This window comes from Camelus dromedarius, chromosome 8 (genome assembly GCF_036321535.1).
Source record: "Camelus dromedarius isolate mCamDro1 chromosome 8, mCamDro1.pat, whole genome shotgun sequence".
Classification (NCBI taxonomy): Eukaryota; Metazoa; Chordata; class Mammalia; order Artiodactyla; family Camelidae; genus Camelus; species Camelus dromedarius.
In genome coordinates this window covers 57,397,043-57,425,014 of record NC_087443.1, presented here as the reverse complement: position 1 = coordinate 57,425,014, position 27,972 = coordinate 57,397,043, and the positions used below count along the sequence as shown (strand labels likewise).

Here is a 27,972-nt window from a genome sequence, read left to right as displayed (position 1 = left end):
CACAGTCCCACTGCTTCCCCAATAAGCTATGGCTTGGAAACTGGAATACCTGAGCAAGCACTGGTCATGATGGCTGGGACACCATAGTAGGTGAAGGCTCCGTTCTCGAAGCGAAGGCCTTCCTTACCAACCTCCACCTCCACTTTACCCTGGAGAAAGAAGGAAGTGTACTAAGGGTGTGGACGAGCACTGCCAGCTTTATTAGTGATTACGATCCACTTCTGCTTGGTTAGTAAGTGGGCTTAAAATCACAGGGGAATGTGAATTCTGTCCAGATGAGCTTCAGAAACAGAAGCTCCAACTTCAGGAGCCCTTTGCAGTAAATTAACTGCTGCTTAATAAAGCAGCATCCAGTCATGAACATCCAGGCTCTCCTTGCACGCTGTAACAGCTCTTCCATGATGCAGGGCCAGGCACCAAGCTAGCCAAGGACCCCGTCAACTGCCCCACTGGTTTAGTCCGAGATTAGACCATCTCTTAAGTCTGGTTGAGATAAAGCCTGATTCTGTGAGAAGCTTGTTTAATTCATCGCCATTAATAATGATCGCTAATGTGCAGCACAGGGAGTGCATCTTTGGGCCTGAACTGTATGTGCACTTCATGGATTCTCAGTCAATCTGTCCTACACCCTACCAGGCCTGTACTATTTTTATCCCCAGTTTACAGATGAATCAATTCTGAAGCTGAGAGAGGCCAAATAACTTGGTCAAGGTTAGTTAGGAAGTAGCAACATTGGAATTTTAAAGCTAGATCTTTCCAATTTCTGAACCTACACTCTTGCCACTATATTTTACATCCTCCAAGTTTTATTTGAAAATAGTTATGTTTATATTAACTGTAAGACTCTATGTGTTCATCTTGTTACATAAACAATATAACAGGACCCTTCTTGATTTCCAACAGTTGTAGTAAAAACAGTAAAGACTGCGACTCCATGTTTGGAGAAGAGAGGGCATTTTATTGAGGCTACTTAGAAGGATAGGTGTGCAAGCTGGGTGAGAGCAGACAGGCTGCAGGTGGACTGTCACAAAGAGTGGCCACTTCTAAGTCAAAGAGAGTTTAATTAAGATTTTAAGACAATCACTGTATCTACGGTTCATGAGATTCTGCTGGGAAGAGATGAGGAATAGTGACAGAGCTAATGGTGAGCCAGGCCAGAACACTAGCACTATCCAGAGCTGGAACCTGCTGACTCTTATTTACAGGCCTATCCAGGCACCCAGGGCAGGTGGTGACCATACTTATGTGAGTATGGGAAGATGCCGCACCTCTTTCATTTGGTCATTTATTCCCTTCCCGATCCCTTTTAAGGAGGAGAATATTCAAGGGACTGCAAAGGCTGAAGCACTGGCAGAGAGTGGATGTGTTCTGTGAGCCTCCAGAAAGCAGAGTGAGGACGAGTGTGGGAAATCAGAGGTGGTGAGATTTCAGCTTGACAGAGAGAAGGGTTTGAAATAAGAAATGTCTGAAGTTTGGAGGCAGTGCACAGTTCCACTCCTGGGTGTGGCCAAGCAGAGACAAGGAGGTGTTAGGGATTTTGTAGGGCAGCAGCTCTGGAAGATCAGAAGCAGAACTCCTCTGCAGGGAGGTACTCACCACACCCCACCACAAACATCGCTGATACCAGAATAAAAGTCAACAAGAATCCACCACTCCAGGATGCAAGCCAGTTACATCTGTCCCTTTCTGCAGGTCATGGACAAATGCCCACCCCAGCTGGCCTTGTTTCCAAGGCAGCCAGCCAAGCCTTGGAACCTGGCATGGAGGAGGCATGGCCATTCCTCTCCAGCCTAGAGATGCCCTTATCTTGTCCTTAGAGGGTCCCTGGCTTTCCCACTCACCTGCAGAAGCAGCACAAAGTAGTCCACAGGGCGGTTGCGCTGGTAGAGGTAGTGTTCTGCGGCCTTCTTGTTCTTCTCATCAAACTTCAGCTCCTGGATCACATTGGGATGTTTCAGGAGCCGGAGCAGGATCTTCTCCGAGAGGTACAGAGACTTGAAGGGCTCCACTTCTAGGGGAGAGTGAGAGGCAGGAGGAGTCAGCAGCTGGGAGGACTCAGGGTGGGCACAACCAGGGCCATTCATACTCCCAGGCACAAAGCTAGCAGAGTTCCTGCAATTTTCTCGCAATGTATGTGTCTGGCAGGGGAGGGGTCTTAAAGCCTAAGGCCTTCCCCATGCCCTCTGGGGATGTGTGTCCCTGCATGGGCATCTCAGGAGAAACTGGTCATCATTTTGGCAATGTCAGTTTTGTTATTTTCTCTTTGATTGTATTGAAAGTTGAGCATACACTTAAAAAAGAAGGCAGTCTTGCCATTTGTAACAACGTGGATGAACCCGGAGGATATTATGCTAACTGACATAGCCAGACACAGCGGGACAAGTACCACATGACATCACTTATAGGATAAACCTAAAATAGTCAAACTCATGAAGCAGAGAGTGGAACTGCCCAGGGCTACGGGGAGGAGGGGGTGGGCAGGTATTAGTTAAAAGGTACAGAGTTTCAGTTACACCAGATGAATAAATTCCAGAGATCTACTGCACAGCATAGTGCTTACAGTTAACAATACTAGACTGTATACTTAAAAATTTGTTAAGACAGTAGATCTTATGTTAACCACATAATAATAATAATAATAATAATAATAATAATAATAATAAAGATGGTGGGAGGAAACTCTTGGAGGTGATGGCTCTGTTTATGGCACAGATTGTGATGACATTTTCATGGGTGTATGTTTATCTTCAAACTCATCAAGTTGTATACATTAAACGTGTACCATTTCTTCGTGTGTCAATCATACCTCAATACAGTAGTTTAAAAAAAAAAGTTGGTGATGGATAAGTAAGCCATGTGAACAACGAAGGCTTTGATTCTATAATCAAATGAAATACAGAGAATTTAATCTGACTTATTTGTATGATATATATCTATTGAATGAAATGAAAGTTAACAGAAACAGTTAATTTTTTAAGTGGTGAGTTCTCAATAATGAGAAGCATCATTGCATCATATTCACATGTTAATAGATGTAATTATATATTATTTTGTTGTGTTATGTTATACTATATATACTATTATATTGTATTATAGTATATCATTATATTGGACAGATACAGCTTATTTGTTCTAGGAAATCAGATAGCCCGTAGTTAAAAGAAATCTGTGTTCAGAACTAGGTTACATGTTGAGAACTCTAAAGAAGCTCCAATTTAAAATTTTCTATTTTTTAGTACCTGAAATAGTATTAGCGCTCATTATATACTCAATAAATATATGTTGGATTAATTAAGTATTGAACTTAGTAATATGCGTGATGATTCTAGATCAGCACGTTAATTAGGCATGGATGAGAAGGTTAGAGGGCTCAAAGACAAATTCTACCTTCTTTACAAGGAGAAATTTATTTTTAGATCCTTTCACTTTTTTTTCTTTCCAAAGATTCCAGGATTCACAATCCACATCTGTATTTTAAGAACTCATAGCTCATAGGCCTACATGGCCCCTGGAGGGTCCTGGGGCCCAGGGCCTTTGTGGCTGGGCAGGACATTGCCTTTCCCTCCCAATGAACCCTCTGGGGTACCCCAACTCCTGCCAGGAAGCAAGCTGAGGAAGGGAAAAGCGCAGCAGTGGATTCCTCAGCTCTTTTCTGGAGAAGAAGAAAGAAAAGCGGAGTTGTGTTGTACTCACTTCCTCCCTAGAAGATCAGGCGTGGGGCTGAAAATGACAGTATGTGGAGTCCTATCACCCCACCTAACCTCCCCTCCTGGAACAGTAGTTCTCAGTCCCGGCATTGAAATTAGGTTGCAAGGTATCAAAAATGATTTGGTGCCTGGGTCCCACCCCCTAGATCTGCTCTGTTGGCCTGGGGCAGAGACACGAGTGGGCAGATTCATACCTGTGGCCATGAAGCGGTGCGTGGCCAGCAGAAGCTGTGGAGAGATCTTCACCCTCATCTCTGAGTCGGAAAGCTTAAACAAGGAGAAATCATGCCGCTTCCTCTCTCGGTGCGGGACCCTCTGCTTTTTCCGATTGTCAGCTGTGGGGACAGGGGCCAGATTGCAGCTATCAAAGAATCACCGTTGATTTTTGGAGGTTTTTCCAGAGTCATCTGAGACAGATAGGTCCTCTGGGACCACAGGGATTTCTGCAAAGTGTCAACTGTAGGTGACATCACAGCATCTCCTTCCCAGGGAGGGGAAGGATGTTGATAAGGGACAGAAGGTTGGAGACACTGCCATGTCTCAGTGTTATCTGCACTGAGGTGGTGGACGGTGGAAAACGGGAAAGCCCAGCCTGGAGCTCCTAAGCTCAGGCTTCTAGGGCTGGCTCCCCTGCTTATGGACTGTGCAACCTCTCTAAGCATCAGAGTGTTTGTGTGTTTTAATCTATAGAATGAGGTTAGTGATTAATCCTAACTCTTCTGCTCCTCTCGGGCAGTTATTATGAGACTCCAACCAGAACCTATCTGTGAAATGCTTACAAAAAGGTGTTCAAATACAAGGGACTTGCATTCTAAGCGTCAACGACTTTGGCAGGGCCCGGGGGGTTCTGCCTCTGCCCTTCTCCTGGCCCCAGAGATGGGCTCACCTGGTCTCTTCCTGCTTATTCAAATCACACTCTGGGCCCTCCCTGAGGCATGCCACCCAAGGGAGGAGGACAGTCACCCCCTTTTCCCACTCACAGTTCTCCTGCTTCAACTCTGGCCCCTCCATGGGGAGAGAATTGGGAGAAATAAAGGAAAGAAGAGAGGAGAAAAAAATGGGAATAGCTCTATAATCCATAATCCCTGGTTCCTTCATGGGGGCCACAGGCAGGATTATAGTGATTATTGATTGAGAAAATTTGCTTTTTCCAATTAATTTTTTCTTCCTGCTTTTTAAAAGCTTGTCTTAATAAAATATGTTTGGGGGTTTAGGAGAATGTTTTCTTTGATCATGTTTCTTTTGCTTTCCCTTAGTTTTGAGTAAAATTTTGAAACTTTAGCCTATCTTAACCTTGTCAGCTGTGGGGACAGCCCTGAGCACAGGTTACGGGGAACAGGGAATGGGATTTGGGTTTCCTCCAATTCTTTTGCTGCCACTAATGAGCAACCTTCTGATTTGCATGATATGTTTGTCTAAATATCCCTTCCCCCTCCTCCATCAGAAGCCACTGAATATTTATTTCATCATGAGCGAATCAGTCCCTCTTTATTCCTTCTATTTTAATAGTGAGTATTTAGAGTATTAAGGCTGTTCAAACAGATGCCCTAGGAGGAGCTGACCCATTTAGACCACCATCACTACTATCAGCCACTAACACTTCAGTGTGAATGTCTTCACCAGTAGATCTATTGAGATACTTGAGAATTCTAAATCAAGGTTAGGGGGCAGAGGTGGAGAAGGGCGAAGAGAACAGGAGAGAGAGGTCAACCCCTATTTCAAGAAGACAGGCTGGGCCAGGGCACCAAGTAATAACAGACACTGTGACACTCACTATGTTTTGTCAAGGCCTGGCCCACACTTCGGGTCTCATCTCTTCTTACTCCAAAGGGCACAAACACTCTTTCTACACCACTGGCTGCCTTAGAGTCTCAAAGCTTTTTCTGCTGAGCTAGTTTCTGAACAGCTGCCTCTGGCAAACTAAGGGGCCTGGAATGGGTTATCTGAGGGGAGGAAAAGAGACTGCTATCCCAGGCGATGAAACTGGGAGGAGGAAACCCTTCCTGGCCTAGGGACTCCCATGGATTTAGATAACACTCCCATCCCAGAGAAAAGCAGGCCTTTGTAACATTTGCAAGCAAAGTTTTGATAAGACTCAGTAACCAAAAGGAGTCACTCTCTGCACAGAGAAGTCTGTGTTGTTCCTGAGGAGGGAGTGAGCAGGAGGGTGAGGAGGCCCAAAAGGAGGGAGCAGGGACCAGAGCCAGGGCTGGGAAGGAAGGAGACGGAGAAATCAGTCAGTAGGGCTGAAAACGCACAAGGGACAAGAGCAGCGTCTAAAAGGGCTACCGAACGTTTGGCTTAGGCTGTGGTGCGCGAACTCATGAATTTCCACTGCACACTGACATTTTGGGTGAATGCGTTGTGAGTGGAACCCCACGTGCTCCTGGGGTCTGCATCTAGATGGACGAAAAGACAAACCAAGAACAACACAGGGTACAGACACAACGGCAGAAAGGCCATCCAAGGCACACTTTGTTTCCTTTAGTTCCTTTCCCATCCAAAGACCAGGAGGTCTCCTTTTCACAGTCTTGGCTCCGTTCCTGAAGGTTCTCTCCTGATAAAACATTTAGCAAGCATGCTGTCAGTGATTCAGGGTGATTCAAGCCAGGGCATCTTGCCATGCCAGCCCCTGGCATGATGAGGCTGACACACAGCAACGCCTGGGGCTTATCTGGACCCCCTTGCACACTGTCTACCAAACTAAGCCCGCTCTGAGAATCTTGGACAACAGCCAAGGCCATGCACTTACTGTAGAGATCAGTTTCGTCCAGGATCTCCGACTTAATGATCTCCTCTATGATGTCCTCCAGTGTGACAATGCCCATCACCTCATAGAAGGGGTCCCCTTCTCCCTCATTATTCACCCGCTGGACAATGGCCAGGTGAGATTTTCCTAGAGACAAAGGAAGTCACAGTTAAGAATCTGGGACATTTTCAGAGAATTCCTTGTGAGAAAATTATACTAAGTTGCTCTCTGACCAATGTTGGAACTGAACCTATCCCAGGACCTCTTTAAAATATCAAGTTTGTGTACAAGCTCTTATAAATGCAAACTTTATACTTTTCAATCTGTCTCTTTTTAGGAAAGTTACCCAATATACACAAAGCCATTAAAATTGTTTTCTTTAATTTTCATATATTAGCAAGTATACCTAAGCTGAAGGAGGATGAATAATCAAATTGGAAGAATAAGAATTTGGAGTCAGAAGTATTAGGTTAGAAGCCTTTTTCCCTCCTGCAAACTTTCCTGTCCCCCCGACCCCCTTACTCCATCTAGTCCAGTTATATCTGTGCAACTGACCCTGGACAAATTATTTAACCTGTACTGAGTCTCAAACTCTTCACCTAGAATTAGGGAGTAATACCAGTCTGGTAATTTTAAAACATGGCCCCCCAATTCTTTGATACACCTCCCACCTCCCACTGTCTACTCCTCTTCCCTTGGGTGTGGGCAGGCTTGTGACTGCTTCAACCAATAGAGAATAGGGAAGCATCTGCTCTGAGACTTCTGAGGCTGGGTCATAAAAGGCACGTAGAGACACTCTAAGAAGTCTGATGACTACCCTGAGGCCACCGTGGTACCCAGAGACCCAAGTAGGTGCTGAGGTGACAGCCCCAGCTGAGCCTGGCCTCTGAGCGATCCCCCCAAAGTGCCAGACAGGTTAGTGAGGAAGCCACCTTAGTGGTGGATCCAGCCCCACCCTCTGCCATCCTCCCCAGCCACATAGCTCCTCTCCAACTGTGGGCACACTCAGAGCAAAGCAGGGATAAGGAATTCCTGACTCAGAATTTGTGAGCATAATAAAATGGCTGCTGTTTCATGCTTCCAAGTTTTGGGTGGCTTGTTAGCAGCAAAGGGAACTAGGACAACCAGGATCCATAAGGTGACTGTGGAGCTCAAATGACCTAGCAGGTGTGCGAAAGCACTTTGTAAACTATAAAATGTCATAGGCAGTTAGTTAGTTTTTATTGCCCGACAACTGAAAACAATAGTTAACATTTCTTGAGCTCTAACTATATGCCAGGTACTACTTGGAGCACTTCACATATATAGATTCATTTAATCCTCATAACGACCCCTGAGACAAGTACTTTTATTACCCTCATTTTACAGATGAAACAACTGAGGCACAGACTGGTTAAGTAACATACCTAAAGTCACACAGCATGTAAGACACAGAGCTGGATTGTGAACCTAGGTAACTGGATTCGGTCCTAGCCTAGGGACTGAGTCTTACTTAACAGTCCTGCTTCACCTTGGTTTGTTTCTATCTGCTGATAGATATATTTCCCAGACCTCTTTCTAAAATGCAAAACTTCTTCTTGGCTAAGAGACATTTAAGGAGAATATCTAGGATACTGACTCAGATGTTATTCTTGCCAAAAAAAAAAAAAAAGGAAGTTCATTCCTTATCAGTGTTGCCTTTTATAAGCTTTTGCTTGGTCATTGCTAAAAATATCAGATAAGAGGAACAGTCAGTTTGCTGGAGGCATAATTAACCATTAAAATTTAAACACATGAACTTCTGTATCAAATACCTCAAATCGAAAGATAGCTACTTATTGGGATTTCTAATGGGAAAGACAGCATTTGTATCACTCAAGAATGGTCTCTAATTTCTTCTCCACCTTCAACCTATCCTTCAGCCTACTCTCAAAGTGATCTGATCATGCCACTACCCCGCTCAAACATCCTCGATGGCTCCCTAGCTTGCACCAAATCAAATCTAGACTCATTAGTTTGATATTATCAAGACTGTAAAATGTGGCTCTTCCCTGGCTTTCTGAGTGAGCACTCTGCTACGTCCCCTAATCATCCCGGACTCCAGGTGCACCAGGTTGCCCCCAGCTCCTCAACTTCGTCCATGTCCACTTTCTAAGTCTTCGCTCACACTGCTTCCTTCTCCCACCCTGTCTCCCTTGGCCCTTCAAGTTCCAGCTCAGGTGCCAACTCCTCAGAAAAGCCCTCTGTATTTGCGCCATCCTGAATCTGAACCAACCTCTCCTTGCCTGTTTCTAGGCCCTTGATAACTCCATCAGAGCATTCATCACAATTTGCTGTTTCTTGTAACTAGTAATGTGCTTGTTCTTTATGGGATCATGTTTTCTCCTAAGATCGTAAGCTTCCTCAGGACAAAGGCTCATATACTTAGGATTCTTTCCATAACAGGTAGTCAGTAAGTGCCTGATGAACTGAACTAAGATTGAAGAAAAATCCATAGCTGATACAATAGATGATATTAAAACCAGACACTAAAGCCTTTTAAAAAAATACAATGTGTTTAAGTTAAAATTTAAACCCTACATCAGTGGTTCTAAAACTATCCTTTGAAACAACTACATCCTGCCCAACTGGACTGAAGTATTTTGTAGTTTAAATTAGATTATGTTAATTGTTAAAATGTGCTCAATTTAAAGTTGTTTTTTTCAACACATGTTCTTAAACTTCTGGCACCTGTTCTCACTTTTCTGCTAACATGTGCTAGCAGATGACAAAACAAATGACTACATAATGGAAAAAATTAGGAAAGTGATTTCTTAAAATTATTTTCTATAATTGGATAATTTTTGTTATATGGAGCCCAGAATATGTATAATACAGCCATACTTCCTGCCACTGAGAGATTAGTTCATATAATGGGATTAAATGAATTAACATTTTATGTTGTTTCACAAAAAGTACAGTGACTTCTAAGTGAAAACCCACCATTGGTCTACACCTGATAAGGTCAGTTTGAGAACAAACTATATGATCACTAGGGAATAGAGATTTTAAGTCCTAATGATATAATGTTCAAGACAGTGTACTTATGTAATCTATTTAGAAGCATCTTATAATTCACAGTCAGCCTTTATGATTCCCACAAGTGCCTGTAGAGATCTACAAACAAATGAAGGAAGTCGCCCTTTCTTGGGTATAGCCTGGAACAGGAATCCGCAATCACATAACCCTGTTCTGAGCTGACAGTCAAGGGGACAAGAAAACCAGCTGTTCCCATGACACACATGCCTAAGGTCCTTCCCTCAAAAAGGCTGGCCTTTAAGAGACCTATCTGCTGGTACCCCTCCTTTTCCTAGGCCCCTGAAGTGTTGGGCATAGCCCCAAATGAAGCAAGAATTTTAAAAGATTATTTCTTTAGGATCATTACATTTTTGGGGGGTGAATAATATTTTACTTAGTCATTTTCATTTACAACTGAAACTCTGGGAATCTAAAATTAACATCTTTGGGGCAGGTAATTTGGTTTGTTTGTTTATCTGTTTGTTTATTTTAGAGGAGATACTGGGAATAAACCCAGAACCTTATGCACGTTAAGCATGCACTCTACCACTTGAGCTATACCCCTCTCCCCGCCAAATTAACATCCTTGCCTGTGAGCTTCTTATAGACACCAGAAAATGTTTCAGCCTTGTGTTCTGAACAAGATGGCACATGAAGAAGAGCAAAGCTGAGCTGAACCGCTGATGTTGAGGGGCGGCTAAGTGCTTTGCTCTGCACACTCTCAGCCCACAGGCAAGTCTAAAGCAATTGGGTCCCTGGAAAAATCACCCTTCCAACAGTCAAAGTGACAAACGTTAAGCTTGCTAATTCCAAAAGCCTATTGGATCTCATTAAGATATAATGAGGCAAAAGGTAATTCTTTAAATAGAAAACTCGTGAATGCTACTACTTTATGAGGTATTTTTACATGTCCTTTGACCATACTATCGTCACACTAAACACCAACACACGGGAATCTTCTGGGCTGAGCTGAACATAAAGAAACAGTGGATTTTATGGCCATAACCTTTCTAAGAATTAAGGCTACATCTGTCCCTGTTGAAAACAGTACATTTTATTCTGGGTTCATTGGTGTCTACTTCTGAACTGGTAACTACAGACTCTCTGGCCTCTGGCTTGAATCCCTGCCTTGTTCCTGGTATCCAGCCTCAGCGGAAGCCCCAGCCCTGTCTGATGGCTTGGCTGCCGACACGCCTTTCCTGTCTTCTAGCAGTTGTGGATTCCTTAAGCCTTGATTTGCTTCTCTTCAGCCTGGACTAGTTTCTCCTAGTCTCTGATTTACAATCCAGCTCCAGTGCTGCCTGCACCCTGATGAGACACTAAGTAGAGAATATGCACCAATGATCTGAGCCTTATTTGGATGGTGTTAGGATGGTTTTGGTTCCAAATGGAGAAGTAATCCTCAATAAACCATAAGGGGTCAGAGTCATACCTTTCTGGGACAAAGTCATATTACAGTCCTGCATTAAATAGGGCCACCCAGCGAGACCCTCCACCCCAGTGCTTTGGAATGCATTTCCCTTGTTAAATGGTTTTCAACGTTGGCCATACATTAGAATCATCTAAGAAACTAAATACACTCTAAAGACTGGATCCCACACCCAGAGATTCTGATTTCAACAGTTTGGGATGAGGCCATGGCATCGATGGTCAAAAATGTTCCCCCAGATGATGCTAACATTCAGCCAAGTCTGAGAACTATCACTTGTTTTACAGTAAGTAGTGCTTCTCATAGTGAGGTCCCTGAACCAGCAGCATCAGCATCACTGGGGAACTTACTTAGAAATGCAAATTCTTAGGCCCCATCCCAGACTTAGCAAGTCAGAATCTCAGGGGGTATGGCCCAATGTGGTTTAATAAGCTTTATGGCTGGTTCTGATGCAGGTTAAAGTTTGAAAACCACTGATGGGTAAGCTCTATGGCACTGTGGCTATTTGTCTGATGACCTATTAATGAGGAAGAGAAAGGAAGAGAAACAAGCACTGAGGTGTCTAGTAAAGTCCTGGTCCCTTTGATGGATGTGGCTTAAGTCACAAGATGCTCGTGAAAAGACAGGGAAGAACCTCCTAGAACAAAGGGTATTTGTATGGCAAGCTGATGAATGCTTTCTCTCATACGATGTGGTACACCATAACGATATTTTGTTACAGGGAGAGAGTAGTTGTTGACTGGTTAGTGCTGAGTTTGGAAAGGGGTTTCTTATAGCTTTTGTACCAACCACCTCTGAGACAAGTTTGAGGTACTGCACTAGCTGTTAGACTCCTGGTGTGTCTGAGGTCAATAACATTTCCCACGACTGAAAGTGCAACTAGTCTTTCTGTTACCCCAAGAATTCAAAGGGCACACTACTAGTACTGGTTACTGGTAGTGCTCTACCTCATCACTATCTGGCATCAACATGCCAAACTGTAAGTCAAATTTCTTTGAAGGTGACTAGGTTTTCAGACATTGCTTTTGAAGCAGTGGTTCTCAACTGGGGCCCCAATTTACCCCCCAGGAAACATTTGGCAATGTCTGGAGACAATCTGGGTTGTCACAACTTGGGGCAGAAAATGCTATTGGCATCTAGTGGGTAGAGGTCAGGGATGCAGCAAAACATCCTACAGGACAGCCCCACAACAAGGAATGTCAATAGTGCTGAGACATTTGCTTTAAAGAGACAGAACGATAGGAAGTGGCAGCAACATCACAATTGCATTTTGGCATTTGAAGAAGCTGAAATATTCTCCAAAGATCTTTAATAAATACAGCCTTTAGATGGTTTAGGCACATCCACAGAGAAGAGCTCCTAGGGACCCTGTTAGCATACCTCCTACGCTTTGAAAAAAAAAAAAGAACAAACAATTGATTTCTTTCTCTCTCTTTCAAAAATAGCTACAGTTCTTTGGTAAGGTAATTGTTCCCAAGATAAAATATAGACACTAAGGCGAAAGCATGTTGCTTGGAAATAGAGAATTTAGGAAAGCACAAGTCATTTTATGGTTTTATGGTGTCTGCCTCACTTACGACCTTCAACTTGTAAAGTATAGTGGCTTTTGCTACATTCTTATTATCCCTGGTGTCCCTACAGCATCTTTTATTCATTTGGTAGGCAGTGTTGAGTGCCTATTCTTTCTTCCCTTGGTCATGGTGACCCTCTACCACTTGAAGTATGTCCCTTGGACCAGCAGCATTGAACATCACCTGGGCACTTGTTCAAAATGTAGGTTCTTGGGTCCTACCCCTGCATTACAGAATCAGATTCTTGGGTGGTTAAGGTGGAGTCCAGGCATATTAGTGATATCCTAGGTGATTCTTATGCACACTAGAGTTTGAGAAGCACTACTCTAAACAGTTGTTATTCAAAGTGTGGCCCTTGGACCAGAAGAATTGGCATCATCTGGGAGCTTGTGAGAGATGCAGAAGTTTGTTCACCATCCTAGCAGTTCAGTCGGGACCTGCATTTCCTCAAGATCTCCACATGGTTCTTATGCACATTTGAGTATCAGAAGAACTGGTCAAGACTACTCTCGTTTTCTTTCCACCCTTATGATTGATTTTTGTTTCCACTGTGAAGACCTTTGCTTTATCCTCACCTCAAACTGCTCTATAAATAAAGTATATTTAAGAAAAAAATAAGTTTAGTTCTCAGGAAACAGGTGATGGTGATATTTAAAGTGATGGGCTCTACTGGGATCTTTAATTGAGAGGAGAGAGAAGAGCAGAGGATCAAGGACTAGAGTAGAGGTTCTAATTGCAACTGCCCACCTTAGAGTCACCTAAAGAGGTTTTAATCATTCCAGTGCCTGGACCATATTAGTAATAATAATCCCTATTTTGCACAGAAATGCAACATTTGTGCAACAAGTATTTGACCATCTGATATGGGTAGGTCCTGTTCCAAGCGCTGAGGATTTATCAGTGAATATAAATAGGAGGAATTGTTAAAGGAGACTGAGAAGGAGCATCCAGAAGGTAACAAAATCTCAGATTTTCCCCTTTCCAATTGCAAGTGTATGGTCCTTAATTTCCATGTGCTCATCGTATCCTGGGCAATTGTACTAGTATCTTAACCAATCCTTCTTTTGGCTTTTCCAGTTCTAATCCATTCTATCCACTAAAATTAGATTGATTGTCCCCAAACACACAATTTATGAGATTATTCCCCATCTCAATAACATGGACCAATTACCAGGGGGGATCATTTCTGAACTTTTCTTCCTGTCACTAGAGGCTTCCATGGTTTTTGGTATATACTTTGCCTTCTTTCCCATTATTCTATCAAAATGTATTGTGCTTATGCCCCATTCAACAAATAACTGGTCCGAGGACGCTCAGTCAATAAATGGTGCATCCAAAATTTGAACTCAGGGAACTGAAGAGGACCTACCCTAGCTAGGGTTTGTGGAAACCTTCAAGATAAATTAAACAAGACTGGATACTTTAACCTCAGTCCTCTTAGACACAGAACTGGTCTTGGAGGCGGCCCATGGGGCCAGCTTGACTGTCTCCAGGTTCAGGCTAAACATAATCAGAATCCCCTGCTTCAAAATCACCATGACCACCCAGAGTGACTTGGCTGAGCTTTGGCAGGTGCTGTCATTCTCAGGCTACAAACCATCCTCATATCTGAGGATGGTACACTGAAAGGCAAGTATGACTGGCCTTAGGCATCTGGCGGATCAATTAGTTCTGAGTCAGCCAGCCCAGGGGCTGTGGTCACACTTGGCTAGTCTCTGGGAGAAGAGAGAGATGTGGCTGGGGGGATGGAGAGAGCTCTATCTGAAGTAAGCCAGACACCGGACGTAACCTGAAGACTCTCAATTGTGAAGGTTCTCCTTCCAGGAGAAGACAGCCTGCAGCTACTCCAGTGTTCTCCACTGTTTCTGATCTAAACCAAGCTGACTCCCCAGAGCACAGGTCAACATTTTCCAGTTTTTGCCCTAGTGTTGATTACTGTATTGATTATTGACTGGGTTCACATGCCACCTCTGGTCTTCATCAACTCTCTGCAAAATGGGGATTGTTATTACCAATATGAAGATGAGGAAACTGAGACTCAAAAAAAGAAAGTGACTTTCTCAAGGCCAAGAGTTAGTACGCAATGAAGCCAGGAAACAACCGAGGTCCATCTGCCCCCACAGTCTGGGCTTTCCCCAACACACCTTACAGACTCCACATTTCAAGCCAAATCTCAGGTTTCCTGTCTCAGATGTGTTAAGAGTGATGGGAACCTATTTTATAAATGGCCAAGGCCTGAAGGAAAGTATGCAGAGTGAATGCTCAGCACCTCACCCTACTTCTGCCTTCAGGGTCAACTCTTCCCATGTCTAGATTGATATTTCATCTTGGTGGACTGCATCCAGCTTTAAGGGGTTTCACTGATTGGGCTATGATATTTGTATGTTTTTAATTTTTTTTAATTTGCCTGGGATGTCTGAGGAAGGGCAGAGTTGTGTGGGAGGAAACCTAACTGATGACAGGATAAAAGAAATGTAAGAAATTTCCACAATTTTGGTTTCCTGGGCCCTATCCAAAGTAAACGGCTCTCACTTTTGTTTTCTTATTAAATGCAATGACTTCTATGTGGGCTGGATCAGAGAAAGCACTTCTCACACAAAATGACTAACTAGATATAATTCATTTAACTAGATCAGTGAGGTGAGAGGCAAATGGTGGAGTATCTTAAGTGCTGTACGAGCATCATTGTTTAGCCTTTGAAGTAAACTTACAATGTAGCACCAATATTCCCATCTTAAGAAGAAGGAGGGTAAGCCTCATTCACAGTGGTCCAGCCTGTCCCAGTCACAGAGCTAGTGAATAAACGGAGGAGCTGGGATCTGAGCATAGGTATCTCTGACTATCTCTGTCTGTGGCTCCACAGCCTGAGGCGGCAGATCACAGATGTGGCTTCTGGCTCTGCCTCAGTCAATAACATGGAACACGACACTTGTGTCTCCAGATCCCAGGTGCCTCAGATACAAAATGGCTTCACATGCACCGTGAGCACAAAATGAGTTACTGTTTTGGAAAGATCTTTGCAAACTGTAAGGGATTATCATCGCTATTTTTGTAATTTGTCTTTTCTGGGCCTCAGTTTTCTCTACCTTAAAATTAAAGGATGGGAATCATGTGATCTCCAAGGTGTTTTCTCTGGCTCTAAAATTCTATACTTTTTAGGGCTAAAAAGTCCTGTGCTACAAAAAACAGTCTGGCTTGACAGGCTGTTTCTTGGTGATATCTATGACATACTAGAATTTTAACAGAATCATCAGTTACAGCCTCTTGAGTTTACAAAGGAGCTTGAACTCCTAATGTTTGTATTTTAATATTTTTTTCTTTACATTTTCTAGGTGATTGATTGATTGATTAGTTTTTGGGTGGAGGGGTAATTAGGTTTGTTTATTTATTTATTTATTTTTGGAGGTAGTACTGGGGATTGAACTCAGGACCTTGTGTATGCTAAGCTTTATACCCTTCCCCGCTAATGTTTGTATTTTAATATTGATGAGAAAAGTTGCCTTTATACATGTTAGTTTTTTTTTTTAACTACACAATCAAATCAAATCACTTTCTATCAAATCAGGAGGAGAAACACAAAAGATGTTACCCTACCAGTCCTGCAGCAACCACCCTGCTTTGGAAAAAACAGTCCCTTTCTCTAGTTTAAAAAAAAAAGGCTGTACTTTGTAGTAATCCTGCTCTACTTCATCAAAAGTAATCAATGCATTTATCACAAAAAATTTCTTGAGACACTAAAAGGCAATTATTAAAACAGCCAGCCGTGTCACCCAGAACACCATGGTAACCAGCATCACCAAGGCATGAAAAAATAGCTGTTAGTCACTACTCTATGCTGGTTGGCAGTTTGGCTTGCTAAGCAACACTGTAAAAATAGCAAAGTCACAACCCATTATCTGGAGGTCTGACTTTGCAGGGCTTTGAACCTGGTCCCAGAAGGAACTATCCCAGGTCTGCACACCAACCTCATACCTTATGCTCCCAGGCAAAGCCTAATTAATAGTTTATTCAACAAATATTTATTGAAGCCTATTGTACATAAGGCACACGATTCCCAATACGTGTATTTACTTGGTTTCTCAGTTAAATAGAAGCTCTGAAATCGACATAGAAAGAGAGGTTTTGTGATCACTGAGGTGGGGGCAGGGATTTGCTTCAGGCCGACTCAAGGAGAACTAGCAGCTGACAGCCAGAGGACAGAGAAAAATGAAAAAGTAGACAGAGAACTGCTTTATAATACAGCATAAAATAACTACATTCTCATGACCACGATCCTGCGTCATCAAGAAAAGATTAAGTTATATTTAGGATCCTTTGTTAAGGAAGGGAGGAATGGGTATAAAACATTTTAGAAATATTGTCCCCCAAAATGGTTAAAATATACAGTGTTGGCACTTGGAAGGAACATAAATTATGTTTGACAAATGCCTCATTCTGCCTAGTTCCCCATTTGGCTGGAAGAGAAGCAACATTATAATCATGGCGTTACCAGCTTTTGAATGTGGTCTTGGCTCCCTTTCTGCCTTTATTTTTCTAGCTCAAGCTCCTGCCTCAGCGGGAATGCCCTTTCCCTTCGTAACTGCTTATCAGAGTCTCTCCATTCACATTCTCAGAGAAGTTTTCCCAGATCCTTCCAGGGAATTATTTCTCCCTTCCTCCTTCATCCACAGATTTTTTTCTGGATGCCCTTGACTGTACCCCAGTCTGCTCTGCATCATTTCCATCAGGGCCCTTCCTCCTTTCATGCTTTTGGAGGGCAGGGTCTTTCCCATATTTATATCCATATCCAGCTCCCAGAGTCCTGGGAGCACAGCACTCAGCGAATGTTACTGAACTCAGTTGCTCAGATAACATCGCCAACAGTCGCTGGGGGTGGAGGGAAGGTTAGGCGGCAGACGTGGCGCTTTCCCTAATGGGTGCGAAGTGGCTCAGGAACCCAGCCACACAGCTTTCTTTCCTCAGAGCCTTGGCACGTCTGTTCCCTTCTCCTGAAAAGCTCTTCTTCTGGTGAATTCCTTCTTACCACCTTTAGCTCAAAGACCACTTGGGGAGAGGGGAGCCTATCCTAACCTACAAGACTAGGTCAGGGCCCCCTATTATATGCTCTCCTAGCTCCCTGTACTTTTTCTTCAAATCACTTGTAATCGTGTGTAGTTATTTATTGGTTAGTGTATATGTCTCTACTTGACTGTCAACTGGAAGGAAGGAGGGGATGAAGGGAAGGAGGGAGGGAAGTAGGAATTAACAAGAATCTCAATTTGGAAAAGAACAGACATTAGAAAATAAAGAGAGGATTGAGAGTTATTACTGAAGGTCGAGCAGTTGCCAGATGTGCGCTTAGAGGCAAACCAGTTTACGAGATTGCGAGGACATTCCACAGACCCCCTGCTCTGAGATACTCAGATGCTTTAAGGGAGCAAGAAACACAACCAGATGTACTTGTCTGTTAAAAAATGGAATTTAGTTGAGCTCCTATATTCTTCAAATGAAAGAGGGCTCACAAAGCATGGTAAAAAGCGGAAACAGAATTTGATTGCAGTCTGTGGGATTTAGGTTAAAGATAGTCTGACAACGAAGGCTGTTATGCTCTGTAAAGGATAATTAAATCTAAAAGAAAAGTGTGAATTAGATTCTGTCTCAGGTTTTCAGTGTCCCTTCCAGCTTGGATTCTATTGCTACCTGGTATTTCCATTGCCAGGCTGAGAAAAAAAATTACTGCATAACAATATTCCAACAATCATAATGAAAAATTGTAAAAAAAAATATAAACAAGCAATTTTAACACTTCATATAATTAATTATTTTCACTTTTTCTTGTTTCCTTTTGTTCTTCTTTCCTGTACGTGAGGGACTATGCTTTGTTTACTGTTTACTCTAATTACCGTTTAGAAGATAAACATCTTATTCTAAAATTTATGAATTATTATTTAACAATGTTTAACACATTTTAAAGCATATTACATCCAAGTATACCTGTCAAACATAACTTTGAGTGAAAACAAGTTTTTATTTTCTTTCATGGAAGACAAAGAACGTTTTGGCAGCTTTTTATAGAATTAAGCAATGGGATAATTATTCTTCTTGCTAAAATAGCTCACGCCAGAATTTGGAGTGATAAAGCAAAACACTGACTTTTCAACCAGATTATTCCTCAGAAAATGTTATACTGTGTGTCTATGCCAGAAGCACTTGCTGGCTGGTTGGATGTACTTTAGGGAACAAACCACATGCATTAGAAGCAAAATTGAAGTGGGTATCTTTCAGCTCCATAATGCCTGCTCAGTGTCTTTCTTGTTCACGGCTGTATTCCCAGGTCCCACCTCAATGCCTGGCCTAAAGCAGGAATTCAGTAAATATTTACTAAATGAATGAACGAATCAATGAGCAAAGGCTGAGTATGAAAACTGCAACAGACCATTTTACATAATTTAAGATGGCTATTTCAGCCTACGGATAGAGTAACCCAACATTGTATGGATTATACTGTCTTTTGTTTAGGAAGATGGTGTTACTAACTCAGCAAGCTAAACTGCTTAACTAAATTGAATACCAGAGCTTTAGTGCCCAGAGGCCTTTGATTTCACAACACTTTATTCCTTCTCCCTGTTGTCTATACAAGGTTGGTTTTCTCCTAAAAACAACCCAATAAGTAGAATGGTAAACTTAAGAAAGTAAGTTCAATAAATCTCTAAGGGTGCATTTTATAAATCAGTCTTCCCAAATTATAGAACTCAATCTCAAGGAGACTTACTGTGAAAAGAATACCATCACATCAAAAAATCACTCTTGGGATTAGATTGGGATATTTGATTTCTGGAAGAAGGCAAGACCATAGGGTTACTCCACTTTTTTTTTTTTCTGTTTAAGAATTTGATTAAGGTTGTTATTACCTGCAATATATTTTTAATATGACAAAATGCTAAAAGTTATTATTTCAGGACAGTGGGAGGATTATTTTCAGGTGATGTTCATATTTTGTCTATTCTATTTTTAAATTTTCTATAATGAACATGTAGTATAGAAACTTATAAACTTCAGTAAAAATGTTATAAAAGCAAAATAATCCAATCATAATTATTCCCTTCCCTATGTTCTGACTGCATTTTATTATTTCTATTATTGCACATTTGTTTTAATGATTTATGTGCAGGTCTGTCTTATCTACCTACTTACACGCAAAGCCATGACTTGTGAATTGTAATGTTGTTGGAAATTGGGGGGAAAGGTGAGTTCAACCTGCCTTCTAGTTTTACAAAGGGGAATGCTACTCTCCCATTGGGCTGAAGTCTCTTTGGGAGCAGGGACTGTATCTTACACACCCAACTCTTAGCACAGTGCTTTGAAAAGGACTAAATAATTGTCTAAAGAACAAAGAAACAGTGATACATAACACTTTTCTTCTAACATTTAAAATTTGACCTTGTCCTGCTGCATGGTCCAAAATGATTGGGCTGGAGATAATGATTCATTCACCAGAGCTCTGCAGATCCCTTCCATTATATTAAAGTTAACTCCTTCAGACATTCATTTAGTCATTCAACAAAGATTTACTGAAAACTTACTATGTGTCATAGCCATTGCTAGGTGCTATGGCTACAAAGACAGACATTGCCTTCCTGATGTTCATAATATGCGTGAGCGGCATTTGTAAACAGATACTAATAAAATAGCCTGTTAGTTCAATAATAGACATATTGAATAATTAAGCTGGCTAAAATGGGTTTACAGGAGAAGCTTCCTAGAGGAGGGAGCCCTTGTGCTGAGTATTAAAGGAGGTGCTGGAGTAAGGATTAGTTCCCCAATGCATAGTCCTGACAAAGAGTACCGTATCAGAAAAGGGATGAAGGCGAGAAATAGCACAGTGTGGCCACAGAGTTTGGTGTTGCTGGAGCATAAAGCTGCGGGTGTAGTGAGTTGTGAGTCTGGCGGCAAGGGCAGGGAGCAGGTCATGGGGGCACAGCTTAGACTTTGTCCTGCATGAGTAGGGAGTGCAGAAAGGTTGGAAGCATGGATGACGGCAACAGAGATTATTTACTAGCACTGAAGAGGACAGATCTGAGGGTGGCAGAAACTGGAGGAAGTGCAACTTCTTAGGAGGTAGTTGCACAAATGAGTACGTAACAGATTTGTGTTTACATCTAATAATCTGAGCTAACATTTATTTAGCATTTATTATATGACAGTTACTAAATAAGCAGTATTATGCAAATAATGTCTTAATATTTCAAACAACTCTATGAGTAAATACTATTATTATCCTTATTTTACAGCTAATGAAACAAACCGTTAAGTAACTTGCCCAAGGCCAGGATGCAACCAGAGCAATCTGGTACCAAAGCTTATACTCTTAATTCCTGTCTCATTTGTCTAATTTCTGTCTCCTGCATTAGAATGAAAGCTCCATGCAGACAGGGACTATGTTGGTGGTGTTCTCCGCTGTGCCTGTGCAACAAGTATACAATAACTAGTTGTTGAATAAAATTAACGAATAACCTAAGTGGAAGAAATAGGGCACTAAGTTTTGTACAGGTACAAGAAATATTTTGGATGCACTATTGCAAATTTTTTGCAGACTTTGGAGATTATTATGGACTGAATGTCTGTGTCCCTTCCCCTCCTCAAATTCATGTTAAAGCCTAACTCCGGAGTGGAGCCTTTAAGGAAGTAATTAAGGTTAAATGAGATCACAAAGATGGGGCCTTAATCCGAAAGGATTGGTGTTTTTATAAGGAGACCAGAGCTGTCACTCTGTGCATGTGCACTAAGAAAGGCCACGTGAGGACACAGTGAGAAGGTGGCTGTCTGCAAGCCAGGAAGAGAGCTTTCACCAGAAACCAAATCGGCTAGAACCTTGATCTTAGACTTCCAGCCTCAGGAATTGTGAGAAAATAAATTTCTGTTGTTTAAGCCCCCCAGTCTATGGCATTTTGCTGTGGCAGCCTGAGCAGACAAAGACGGTGGTTACTTAGGATGAGGGTGGAGGTGAAGGAGAAGTTTCTAGCTTGATAGACTTAGCAGGGGAGGGCAGTGGTACCACTAATTGGGATAGAGAATGCAAGAAGAAGAGGAAAGATTGGTTATGGTCAGTGGAACACCACGAATTATTCTGTACTTAAGGTTCACCTCACTCAAACACAGAAATATAATTGAAGTTAGTTTTTAAGACCATTTATTCAATAAATGTTTATTTATCCTCTAGCCATTATGGCTATTGTATTTGTCCTGAGTGTACAAAATAAATGACTCATTCTCTGCCCTCAAGGAGCTCACAGCTGGTGGAGAGAAAAATTGTTCCTCTTTTTAAAGCTCGCTGGAAAGACCATTTTTCTTTTCCCCTCACTTCAAAAAATCTGGAGTTTATAAGAAATATACAGAGAAAATCCCATATGGATAAGAGATTTGGAGTCACAAGACCTGGATTTGAACCTGAATATACCAGGTGAGTGATGATCTTAGGTAGGACAAGTAATCCTTCTGGTTCTTAGGGTCCTCACCTATACCTGCATAGTTGTTTTAAGGATCAGATAAGCGAGGTTGGTAGAAATGTTTGTAAAACTCAATATGCATGTTAGCAATTATTGTAATTATAAAAGCTACATTTCCAACCTGCAGAAACTAAAGGCGAATCAGTCACGGGCCACAAGTCAGAGGTGAAAGGCCAGCTTTGAACCCTTTGGATGGCAGGAGTTTGGGGATGGAGGACGGAATAAGACTGTGTGGTGGAAAAAAGAACAGGTTTTGGGGTCCTACAGATCTGGTTCAAATCACAATTCAGTCACTTATTAGCTATGGAAAGTTGAACAAGCCTACCCAGTTACAAACTAACTAGTGATAGAATGCTAACAAGCCTTTTTCAGACCAGAGTTAGAAATTCTGCAACAGAACTCATGTCCAATCAATATTGACTTTTTTGAGCAGTCTACTATGTACAAGACACTGTGCAAGGTGCTGGGGATACAGAGGTTACTAAGACACAATTTATGCTTCAGAAGACTGCCTTTATTCTAACACCGTCTGACCTTATAGACTGTTAACTTTCTGAGGGCAGTCTTATTGTCTCCTCTGTTGCCTAGATCTATATAGATGCTCAGTAAATACTGAAAGAATGAATGAATGAGTTCCCAGGAGTTTCATTAAACATGTCATCTGGCAGAGAAAGACACTGTTTGACACCACTTACGTGTAGAATCTAAAAAATAGAACAAACTAGTGAATGGACTCACAGATATAGAGAATAAACTGGTGTTTACCAGCAGGGAGATGGAAGGGTAGAAGGGTAAGAGAAGGGTAAGGTATTAAGAGGTACAAACCCCTATGTATAAAATAAATAAGTTACAACAACACAGGGAATACAGCCAATATTTTACAATAACTATAAATGGAATATAACCTTTAAAAATTGTGAATCACTATGTTGTACACCTGAAACTTACATAATATTATACATCAAGTATACCTCAGTTGAAAAAAAAAAAAGATCATCTAGCAATGCAGGACAATGAAACATTATCTTAGCTACCACATCTAAAAGGTGGTTAAGCTAAAAAGGGGCTGATAGGGTCAGCCCTAATCCAATCCGAATGGTGTCTGTATAAGAAGAGATCAGAATACACAGGGAGACTACAGGGATGAACACACACAGACTGAGGGACAACCATGTAAGGACACACTGAGAAGGCAGCCATCTGTAAGCCAAGGAGAGTGGCCTCAGAAGAAACCAAACCTGCTGACACCTTGATCTTGATCTATGGAGGAATTCCAGCTTCCAAAACTGTGAGAAACTAAATTTTTGTTATTTATGCCACTCAGTCTATTGTATTTTGTTACGGCAGCCCTAGCAAACTAATACAGATTTTCATAGCTTTTATGCCCAGATCCAAGACTCCCTTCTATAGGGTACACAAAATGTAAGAAAAATTCTTAGGGTGGATGGATGAACCTTAGGGTGCAATGGGAATGAATCATGGAAGGACTGAGGGGAGACAAATAGAAGGGGGTGAGAGAGCCCATATTGGGCTAAAACAGCTGCCCTTTCCCTCTCTGTCTCTGTCTGTCTGTCTGTCTCTCTCTATATATATACACACACACATTTGCCTCCCCTTCTCATGATATCAACATAAAGTGTAAGGCTGTTCTCTCTACAAATCTTGAGACTGAAAGTAGCTTTTTGACTTTTCCCCCCTTCTCAGGTTACATTTTGATATTTAACATGATTTCATTTGTCTAAAAATATTGTAGCAGGAAGACCCCAGATTTCTCTTTGTATGCAAAGTCTTTATATACAAACAGTACCTATACCAATAAGATAATGAGATTGAAATTCTGACAAACAAAAAATATGTATCAAAAACACACAATCAAATGAGATTCCTGCTAGCCACAGGGAAATGACATTTGAAACCCAACTCTAAAGTCAGGGGGGATTAATTTTTTGCTTTGTTTTGTTTTGAATAAACATGCCAACTCATATGTACAGATGAATGCCTCCTTCAAAGTAGTCATTCTGGAAGGTTCTACACTTATTCTAACCATGTCACTGTTCTCAAATTCTGGAATTGCCTTCAGGGTCTGTGAGATAGTCTTCTGAAAGGTCTCTTGAAGGTAACTCTTGAAGGTAGATTTCATTTTCAAAAACAACCAAGGGTCCTTCTGGGTCAACTCTGGTTAACCAGGGGACTAGTCAAACTATAATTTCAAGAGGATTGACCCTGAAGTGTCCAGGCTGATTTTTCTGGAGTGAATCGTACTCAACCTCAGAAGACAGTTTCCAAAGGCAAACCCCAGGTATGTAGTAAACATGTCATAGGCATGACATCGAGGGCAGGGTATGTGACTGCTTTGAAGGAAGCCTCATTCATTTGTGTATGCAAATTTTCTAGTGGTTCCCTTTACCAGAATATTTCCTTAGGTCTAGATCTACATTACTTCATGAGACCACAGTTTCCAGAAGTACAAGGACCTCATGCCTGAGTCAACTTTTTAAAATTTCCAACCTGGGTACTTGATGTGTGTCCGAGACATAGCTGATGGAAAGTTCAACATAGGGGAAGAACGTCTAAGGTGTATGGGGCTTAGTTTATGTAATGATTCAAAGGTTAGAACTAGGACCCAGAGAGAAGCTCTGGAGACATAAATTTCTGCCCCTTGTAAGAAAGACACTGTCAGAAGCTGGAGCTGTCCAGCAATGGAATTAGTTTGCCTTGGAAATGGAAATGGTGAGCTTCCCACCCAGGGAGGAATCTAAAGCAAAGGCTGCTTGTTATGGAAACCCGTAGAGTTCTCTCCTGTAATGGGAAGCCATGCAGTGCCCTCCAAGGGCTATCCTCTGAGTCCTATCTGCACAATACCTGGCAATTGGTAGGCCCTGAAAAAATACTGGAACGATATGAATTAAGAATACAGCGCATCTTGTGAGCCAAGTAAAGGGAAAGAGACAGGGACTCAGCTTCAAGAAATGTAGGGACAAGTGAAAGGAAAAGAGTCAGGGAGACATGAGATAGGGCTTTCCTTGAGTTTTTGGTGCCATAGGAGAGAAGCTGCTTTGGGTATCTGAAGCCTCACATGTTTATGAAAGGGTAATACTTTTGAAGGGGGTAGGAGTTGAGGGAGGAGATATACCACATGCTCACCCTTCTTAAACTCCTCCAGCACTGTGTCCAGCCGGGTATCATTGAAGACGCAGTGCAGGGGCCGGTTGTAGAAGCGGGTGACGGTGAGAAGGGGCGTGCAGTCGTCGGGGTCCACGAAGGCCAAGTCCTTGACAAACAGAATGTCCACAATGTTGTGCCGCTGGTCGCCCTCGTACACGGGGATGCGAGTGTAGCCGCTGCGCAAGATCTCGGAGACCGTGGCGAAATCCAGCACAGCGTCGGAGCGCAGCATGAAGCAGTCCCCGAGAGGGGTCAGCACCTCCTCCACCACCTTGGTGCGCAGCTCCAGGGCGCCCTGGATGATGTTGAGCTCCTCCTTCACCAGGTCACTGTAAGGGTCCGCGGCCCGCAGCGTCTCCAGCAACTTCTCCCGCGTGTAGAAGGTGCTGATCTCCTGGCGCAGCGCCCAGTCCAGCAGGCGGCCCAGCGGGTAGCACACGGGGAAGGCGGCCGCCATCAGAAGCCGGGTCAGGCACACGCTGTGTGAGGCGATGGCCAGCCCGTGCCGCGAACACACCGAGTAGGGGCAGATTTCGGCGCCCAGGAAAACCGCGCCTGTGCACACGAGCGCCGGCAGCCATGGGAAATGAATCCCCGCCTCGCTGTAGTCTTCCCCCGTGCCCCCGACGCCCGGCGGCAGGGAGGCGTACAGCCAGCCGGCCAGGGCCGCATTGGCTCCGGCTTGGCCCAGGAGCAGGGTGCAGAGCAGATGGGTCCCCCTGCCGCGCACGGCCTGCACTCGGCGCGCCTGCTCCTGCTCGGCGGCCGAGCCGCTGTTCCGCAGCACCCTTAACTCCACCGGGTCCAGCGAGAGCAGGCTCAGGCGCAGGCCGCTGAACAGGGCAGACAGGGCGAGCAGCAGGAGCGCCCCGAGCGCCCGCAACCACGCGGGGGGCAGCAGGTCCCCGCCCGGGCCATACAGCCGCGGGCGGACGCGCAGCAGGAAGCCACCGGCGGCGCCGTGGTGGTGCCAGGCGCGCCCGTCCCAGGCGCACAGCGAGAAGAGCTTCCCGCCACCGCCCGCGCCGCCCCGCTCTGCCTCGCCCTTGCGTAGCTCCCGCACCCGCACCTGGACTAGAGCCGAGCCCGCCACGCCTCCGGGGCGCAGGGGCCCCAGGACCTCCACGTCCGATGCCCAGTCACTCTGTTCGCGGCAGCGCTGCGGCCCCGGGGGGCGCGTGGGGACGGCGCTGGGCGCCACGCTGCTCCCGCCCGGGGGCTCCTCGATAAACACGAGCCGCGGAGCCCAGTCGACGGTGCCATTCTCCCCCGGGGAAAGGGTGGGTGCGGGCACTGGCGCCGCGGGTGCCTCGGGCCCGGGCTGGAAATAGACGCGCAGGAGGAAGCTGGTGCCTTCGGCGGCGCGCAGGGTGCCCCCCTCCAGGGACACGCGGCCTCCAGCAGTGTCCTCGGGCCGCAGGCCTAGCAGCCAGGCGGCGGCAGCCGGGGGCTGAGGGGACAGGGAGAAGAAGAGCAGGAGTACAGCGCCCCGGCTGCAGCAGTCTCGGAGCCTGACACCCACCGCTGCTGCTGCCGCCGCCATCCTGCTCCCGGCGCGGCTGCACGTGATACTGCAGAAAGCGGAGCGAGAGCTAGAGGGAGGAGGAGCCGGAGCCGGGAACCCGGCCCCAGGCAGGTCACCACGTGTACGCCCCCGGCGCGCGTGAGCTGTAGGAAGTAGGGGCTCAGACCCTGCCTGGGCCGTGGGTCCCGGCGGGAGGCTGGAGATAGTCACGCATCACTGCACTGTGCGAAACCCCGACACACTTCGGTGCATCAAACTTGCAGCCTAGGGAAGGCTTGTTTTGGAGCACGGCCTCCAGCTCCAGCAGAAAGGCGCCCTCGGCGAACTCCTACCCGGCAATAATTCCCTGCCGGCCCTACCGTTTCACCATTGGCCAGGGAAATTTCCCAGCATTTCGCCTCTCCTGCCTCTTGCGTTCCCCCTTCTGGTCAGAAAAATACCCTGGAGACAAGTCTTGAATCTATGTGTTTGATCTCAACTCCAGCTGACCTTTCATGTTTTAAAAATTTCCAAATTACTGAGGTTGAATTCCTTATTAAGATCCAAATGTCCGTTAATAAGGAACTGTTGAAATAAATTATGATACTACCGTACCATGGAATACTACACAGAAGGAAAAAGTAATGATGTGGATCCATGTGTTTGTGATATGGAAATATCTCCAAAGTAATAGTTGAAAAATAACAAGGTGTAGAACACTGTGTATAATATGCTACTGTTTGTATTAAAAGATTATATGTACGTATATAAAATACTTGGTTTAATATGCAGAGGATACACAAGAAATTTGTAATTGTGTTCACCTCTAGGGAGCAGGCCTATAGTACAATACCAAAAGCAGGAAATTGATGTGGTATAATGTGTGTGTATATTTTATCACATATATAGATTTCTGTAACCATTGCTGCAATCAAAATGCAGAACTATTCTATCATCACCATAAAGATCTAGGAGGGAGACTTTTAATTGAATTCCTTGTATTGTTTGAATTTACCATGGGCCTGTTACTTTTTTACTTTTATGCATTTACTTAAAATTTTTATATAGTAACATTCACTTTTTGGTGTAGCATTCTATGAATTTTGACAAATGTGTATTCATGTGACTGTCAAATCAAGAATAGTGCCAGCATCCTCTAATATTCCCTCTGTATTTTTGTGGTTAACCCTCCTCCCATTTCATCCTCTGGCAGCTACTGATTTGTTTTCCCCTATAGTTTTTCTTTTCCAGAATGTAATATTAACAGTATAATACAATATGTAGACTTTTGGATCTAGCTTCCCTTACTTAGCATTATGCTTTTGA

The 27,972-nt window shown here is 43.5% G+C and overlaps 1 protein-coding gene across 3 annotated transcripts in view; it reads right to left on the bottom strand.

The window, feature by feature from the left end:
* The window catches only part of CNNM1 (cyclin and CBS domain divalent metal cation transport mediator 1), a 49,382-nt gene extending 22,676 nt beyond the window's left edge, over nucleotides 1–26,706 (bottom strand). For all 3 annotated transcript variants that reach the window (XM_010974415.3, XM_031461579.2, XM_031461580.2), the window contains exons 1-5: nucleotides 25,122–26,706; nucleotides 6,460–6,603; nucleotides 3,902–4,042; nucleotides 1,842–2,011; nucleotides 50–149 (exon numbers count right to left, since the gene is read on the bottom strand). In XM_010974415.3, coding sequence (XP_010972717.2) covers nucleotides 50–149; nucleotides 1,842–2,011; nucleotides 3,902–4,042; nucleotides 6,460–6,603; nucleotides 25,122–26,685 — 2,119 coding nt within the window. In that variant the 5' untranslated portion in view covers nucleotides 26,686–26,706. The remainder of the gene's footprint in view (nucleotides 1–49; nucleotides 150–1,841; nucleotides 2,012–3,901; nucleotides 4,043–6,459; nucleotides 6,604–25,121) is intronic.
* Between the last annotated feature and the right edge of the window lie 1,266 nt (nucleotides 26,707–27,972).